The 6,483-nt window shown below is 35.0% G+C and overlaps 1 protein-coding gene across 3 annotated transcripts; it reads left to right on the top strand.

The window, feature by feature from the left end:
* The first annotated feature begins 901 nt into the window (after positions 1-901).
* Positions 902-6,483, top strand: LOC137711052 (eyes absent homolog). Of its 3 annotated transcripts, XM_068450252.1 has the most exons (6): positions 902-1,011; positions 1,393-1,672; positions 1,755-1,922; positions 2,817-2,910; positions 4,655-4,846; positions 5,929-6,483. In XM_068450252.1, exons 2-6 carry the CDS (start codon positions 1,439-1,441, stop codon positions 6,186-6,188), a joined length of 948 nt encoding a protein of 315 aa, XP_068306353.1. In that variant the 5' UTR covers positions 902-1,011; positions 1,393-1,438; the 3' UTR covers positions 6,189-6,483. The 3 variants fall into 3 exon arrangements, with proteins under 3 accessions (XP_068306353.1, XP_068306354.1, XP_068306352.1); XM_068450253.1 differs by lacking the exon at positions 902-1,011 and having other exon boundaries at positions 1,054-1,672; positions 5,936-6,483; XM_068450251.1 differs by lacking the exon at positions 902-1,011 and having other exon boundaries at positions 1,057-1,672.

The following is a 6,483-nucleotide window of genomic DNA, read 5'->3' as shown; positions in this document are numbered from 1 at the left end:
TTTCTTGATTTATGCATCTTTACTCAAATTTTTAGTTAGATTATTTAAATATTAATATGTATCTACTTTCAATAAAAATAGTTTAATATGTATATATATATATGTCATTATATATGATGCCTATATAATATATTATATGTTGTTAAAATACATTTTACCTGTCATATAAGTATATATGAAAAATAAATAAAACTTTATCTACCTATCATTCATAAAAATAGTTCAAAGAAATTTCATCTTTCATAGATTTACAAATAGAGACATACATGCTAATACATGTAGTACCTACAAAATAGATTAGTTAACACATAAGTAAAAGATAATCTTATAAATAAAGGAATATTTATCACAATTTAATAAGAAGATAATAAAAATAAGTTGATGTAGATTATTAGGTGAGTGGACCTAATCTAACAAAGTGGACAAAACACAATAATGACTCACAAAACCGAACTTATATCAAGTTTCCTCTAAAAAAGTTAGGAAGAATTTTGAACAAACAAAAATAAAATAGTAGCTATTTAGTATTACGGTCTAGTGATATTATTCTTCACTAGGTCTTACGTTCAATTCTCACCAAATACAAATTTGAACCACATTATTATTAGCCCATTATAAGGCTAAGACCACTCGTTTCCCTCAGTGTAGATAATATTGTCTGTTAAAAAAAAAGGGTAAATTGAAAGAAATAGCAGTGCCTAGCAAGTGACCCTTTACCACAGTGGTGAAAAAGAGTTGAGCCCTTGCATGATGGCATCAAATCTTGTTGATGACTAATCTAATATCTAATCTAACAAAATCTATATAAAAATAAAAAATAAAATAAAAAATCAATGCCTAGGGTTTTAGTCAGAACCTTTTAGCATTCAGCCCAAGCTGGACTCGGGCTTAAGGAATAGGATTGAGTGAGATCCGTCTGCACTCTGAAGCCCAAAGGACACTTTGTTCTTCTTCTTCTTGTTTCTAAATTTTGCGTTCCCAGTCCTACTGACCTGTAGCCTCCACCTCCAGGTAAGAATCTCAACTTTTGTCTTTCATCCTTAATCTGTTGCTGTTTGATTGTGTTGAGCAGATTTTGGCTGTACAAAGTTTAGGATAAGTAAACACAAGAACGTTTGATTGTGTTAGATTGCCCTTCCTTAGTTATTTATTGTTATTTAATACAGAACCCTCTTCTGGGTACCATTGATTCGATTGCACTCTGAAAAAGTATCTCCATTTATGTCTTTGGTTGATTAAATATTAAATAACATCAAGCTTTGTACTTTTTAGTCGGTTGATATGTAGGAGGAGAAATCCATGGATGACATGACAAGTTTGTATGCTTTTGAAGCAAAATTGTGTTGATTGGTTAATAATTATATGTAAATGTCTGGTTGTTGAACTCTCCAGGCTGGAAACTATAAACTAGCTCCTGAGAATTGACAGAAACAAGAAAATGGGTGAAAGTACACGTATGGAAAAGGGGTTTGCGAAGAGCAGCATTGATCAGAAGATAAATATCTATATTTGGGATATGGATGAAACTCTTATCCTGCTCAAGTCTTTGTTGAACGGAACATATGCAGAGGTTTTCAACGGTTCCAAGAATATACAAGAGGGTGTTGAAATCGGGAAGATGTGGGAGAAGCACATTCTTAGTTTGTGTGACGATCATTTCTTTTATGAACAAGTAAGTTTAGAACTTCATTTACAAATACACATATTCGTATGCATGTTCTTTATTTGAATTTGAATTTTTGCATGCTATGTAGATTGAGAACTGCAATAAACCCTCTCTCGATGCCTTGAGCCAATACGATGATGGGCAGAATCTTTCTGATTATGATTTCAACAAAGATGGATTTGGTACTCCACATGATGATGACAACAATAGGAAACTTGCTTATAGGCACCGAGTCATAGCCCATAGGTACAAACAGGTGTGTAAATGCAGGCATTTTGCAAAAAGAATTTTTCTTTTATTTACATTGTTGTGCTTTTACTTGTCAGTTGGTGTATGCATTGGTAATTGTCTCAAACTCTTACACACCATCGAGGCAGGCCTGTTGGTTTCAGGATTGCAGTTATTTGGAGTGGACTGTTCTGGCCATGATAGAGATGCACTGGTTTCTTTGGTGCAAATCTGTTTTGGCACATGATCAGTATGAGCAAGATTTATTATTCTAATCTATCGTAGAATATGTAGTTGGTCAGAAAGGCATTTAAATTTGCTAGGAACTGGCTCTAGGATGTGACAGAACTCCAAAAAGAGAAACAGCATCAGCATTACTCATAATGTACTCCGTATGCTGTAATAAGCTTCAAACTTCTTCTTTCTTAATAAGTTCATTGTAAAATTTAAATAAAGAAAAATGCATGTTCCTTTCTTTGAAGATTCCTTGTCAAATGGGTGTATGGAAAACGTTGTATGATCTTATCTGTTACCTGTATCATCTTCTTTCAAACACTCGAGGGACGAATGAATCAGATAATTAACTTAATCATGATGGCATTCTATATTTGAATGTGACTAAGCTTGACCACCACAGTCTTACAGAATTTGGCTCTGCATGGCTGGCTCCTGATGGATTAGCTATCTTGGGCTTATAAATAGCAATCTAAACTATTCTCTTATTAAGACATTTGATGTGGGAAAGTTATATTGAGCTTGCATCATACTGATTTGACATCTGTTCTTATTATTCATTTGTATGGAGAACTAGTATGCTTTTGTTTTCTGCTTAAGAAAGTTACATCCGCTTCTGTAAACTATTTTGGATGTTTTAACGTTAGACCTATTTGTAGAAAAGCTCAAATGGTTTCTATTATTTCAGGGTTTGCGCAGTTTTCTTAATCAAGAGATGATAAAGGAATTGGATGAGTTGTATGATACGACTGATAAATATACAGATAGATGGCTCTCCTCAGGTATTTGCGAATGTGCTATCTTTTGTTTTCTTTCTTTTCCGATCATTGTTCATCCAGCCTACACGCCTCTGGTTCAACTTCCTTCTCTTCCTAATGATGAGTTTGGCCTTTCTTCCAGTATTCTAGATTGCAATACATAGATGCTTTTCCAAAATCAAGCGAAAGCTATCTGATTGCATAAAAACAGAATAATTGTTCTATTAAATGATACCTGCAAAACCATTTCTAAGCAAGATGAGATTAATATTAGGTAGGTTGGTCTAAGTTTTCTAATTTTATGCTACTGATAAATCCCGAGAAGACATGCAAAAATATTTAGAATACTTTCTGTGAATGAAAATTTCAAATGCAAACATTGTAAGGTTTATTAGAAAGTCATCATAATAGTTTACAACTCATTGCTCCCTTTGCCATAGAATGTGAACACTTGCAGTTATTCCACTTCAAGCCACAGTGATTGCACTGGCGCAAAATGCAAAATGAATTTACTGTGTTGAGGAATGTGTTTCCATTAATATCAGATAAGGTTTTTGAGTAATAAGTTTGTGGTATAAGAACCTGCATCTATGATCATCCGAATTGCGGAACAAATAAAGATAATAAACTGGTAAACTACTCAATACAGATTGTATGACCATATGTCTACCACCTCTAGACAAGAAAATCCGCTTCAAACCATCCAATCTCTTCTCTACACCTTCCACCACCGAATCCCAAAAAGGAAAAGACCTCTGATTAACCCCAAAGGAAGCCAAAGGTATTTCAATTTCCAACCCACTTCACACACTAACCCAGCAACCAACACTTCTATTTTATTCTCTTGAGAATTTATTTCCATCCTAAGCATTTCGCCTTGTTAATTTTCAAGCCAGACAATGCACAAAATTCCCAACACTGCGAACAAATTGCCCCAATTTTATTCCCCCTCTGCAAAAGAAAGAAATTGGTTTAGTCTCTGCAACTGGAAATGAGAAACTGCAATCCTTTCCCTATCCATATGTAACCTTTCTACCAGTCCCCACTTCTTTACCCTAGCCATTAATCTACTCAAAATATTCGCTCAACTTAATGTGATATGATGGAAAGCATCTAAATATGAAAGAAGAGATACCAATACTTTGATGGTTTACGAAAGTTGACGGCATGTCACCCTTTTTTGTATGGAAGTAGCTTTTGGAATGACCTTCCTGTGCCTATTAGATAGTAATTGTTTGGTAAACATTCTTTTTTATGATAGGTTGAGGATACAGAAAATATTCTACCATCACAAATAATATTGGCCTCGTTTGTCTCTGGGGGTTGGAATGGAATGGATAACCTTCCAAATACAGTTATATTGAAGGTAGAGGAGAAAGATTTTTCATGTTGAGGGGATTAGACATGAAGGAAACTTCTTCCTTCTAATCCTACCATTTTGGGAGCGATTGGAATGGGTAAGTTTTGTTCATGAGTAATCCATCTTTTTCCTCCAAGTTGAACACAATTTTTTCGTTTCTTCCTTCAGCATACCTTGGAAATAGTGGTTTGTCCATTGCAATCAAATCCTCTATATTAAATGAGACCCATATTTTACTTTGCTTCCCTTCCTCGATATCCAATCCAACTCTCAGCACCCCCTGGTAATCTAAAAAGCCAGTTTGCTCTGTGTGATGTTAGAAATATAGTGTGTTAACTTTGTTCTCTTTCATTCTTAAACATTGTCCAATAGTTGCTCAGTAATCATCTTCCTCCTATGCTAATGTAGCGCGTGTATTCTTGGAGGAAGAGTGTTCTGCTCGGCACAATGACTCATCTCTTGTGGCTTCTGATGGGATCAATGAACCTTCCGCTTCTAAGTATCAACATATTAATCTTTTAGTGACATCTGGATCATTAATCCCCAGCCTTGTAAAATGCTTGCTCTTTCGACTTGACAATATGATAACACATGAAAATGGTTAGTATTCCTCATCACTTATATGATTACAAACTTTTTATTATTGGCATTTGTGACCCTCGTTTTTCATTGTTTTCTGAATCCTTATCAATTTGGTAACACATGAAAATGGTTAATAATCATTATCACTTTTATGTTTACGTTACTCACTTATACTGTAACCTGTGCATTCTGTGCTCCATTGTGCATTAGTAACACAATTGAGAGCCTCAAAGTACATTGATTTCACACGTTTCATGCTACTCCGGGCTCATTAATTAGAAAACTTAAAACTTAAATACCGAAGTTGTGTTAGAATATTAGACAGTCTGTGCTCTACTGTGCATTAGTAACACAATAAGCACTTTCATTCCTTTTTTTCATGTAAGTTAGATGTGTGAACTATTGTGTCACCGGAGGTCACAGTAACTTCTCTCTTTATTTTTTATTCCATAATTATCCCTTCATCGTACTTAGTTACTGACTGGAAAAGCAACCTGCCTTAGTAGTCTGGTAAATCTCCACTTGTGTGGTGGCAGATACTTTTAAGACCAAATCCTACTTCAGTCTAACCAGCTTGAAAACATTTTGAACATGGATTCGTTCAATTTTTTTGGTTAAGTACTTGGAAAGAGAATTTTAAGATGCAACTGTTTTATTTTCAATTTTTGTTGATCGGAATCAGGATTCCAGGCAACCAACTTTTAGAGTTTAGGCCAAATACAACTATATGGCATGAAGAACTGTCAAAATACTTGGGACGATTCTAGCACCAGATCACACCAACACTTACATACTATGGAACAGACTCAACTAAATTCTCTAGAAAGATGCAGTTGATATTCAATATTTTATAGTCAGTGTCAAGTATCAGCATAATGCCCAGTAGTGCAGTTTAACTTTATGGAGATTCTTTTGGAAAACTTGATTTGAAGTAATGAATATGCAACAAACTCCTCACTGTTACAAGGGTTATTATATTTTGGTTTTTGTCTTGGATTCCAATGACTGCCGAATAGATTGTTTGATGCATTTGTGGGGATGTAACATGTTATTCATAAGTTGTGAGGACAGATACTGACGAATCTATTATTTTTCTGAAGTATATAGTTCCTGGGAAGTGGGAAAATTACAATGCTTTGAGCAGATCAAATCGCGTTTTAACAGCCCAAATGCCCGCTTCTGCGTAATTGGGGATGGATGGGAGGAGTGTGAAGCAGCACAAGCAATGCGATGGCCATTTGTTAAGATTGATATGCAACCAGACAGCGCTCACAGGTTTCCGGGCCTCACGTCCAAGACACTCGGATTCTACTTTTCTGTTGTATATGGGAGTTCCGACGATGAAGATGAGAAAGAGTAGAACTCACAGGATTTGCAAGATGTTATATCTACCTCTACATAAAACCAGACCATCATTGTGGAATCATGGCTTAAAAAAATTGTATCAATTTACTCGGTTAGGTGCAGAAAAACTCAGAAGCCAAATTGACTATTAGTTTTTGTAATATTTTATGATATGATAAAGTTGCCGAGAAATGTATGGTCGCGTACCCTTGGATTTGATATCAAAGGTGGAGCACAGATGAATTTTCTTTTAATGTTTTAATTCAATCATTGATATCAAATCAAATGTTGGGTGGTCAAGGGATCAAAAG

The sequence above is a fragment of the Pyrus communis genome, chromosome 12 (assembly GCF_963583255.1).
Source record: "Pyrus communis chromosome 12, drPyrComm1.1, whole genome shotgun sequence".
Lineage (NCBI taxonomy): Eukaryota > Viridiplantae > Streptophyta > Magnoliopsida > Rosales > Rosaceae > Pyrus > Pyrus communis.
Note: the sequence above shows the minus strand (reverse complement) of the source record. Positions and strands in the feature narration are given on the sequence as shown.

Coding starts and splice junctions, on each gene's coding strand:
- LOC137711052 (XM_068450252.1), top strand. CDS start 1,439: ATGGGTGAAAGTACACGTATGGAAAAGGGGTTTGCGAAGAGCAGCATT. Junction 1,923..2,816: donor TAGCCCATAGGTACAAACAG/GTGTGTAAATGC, acceptor CTATTATTTCAG/GGTTTGCGCAGTTTTCTTAA. Junction 4,847..5,928: donor TATGATAACACATGAAAATG/GTTAGTATTCCT, acceptor ATTTTTCTGAAG/TATATAGTTCCTGGGAAGTG.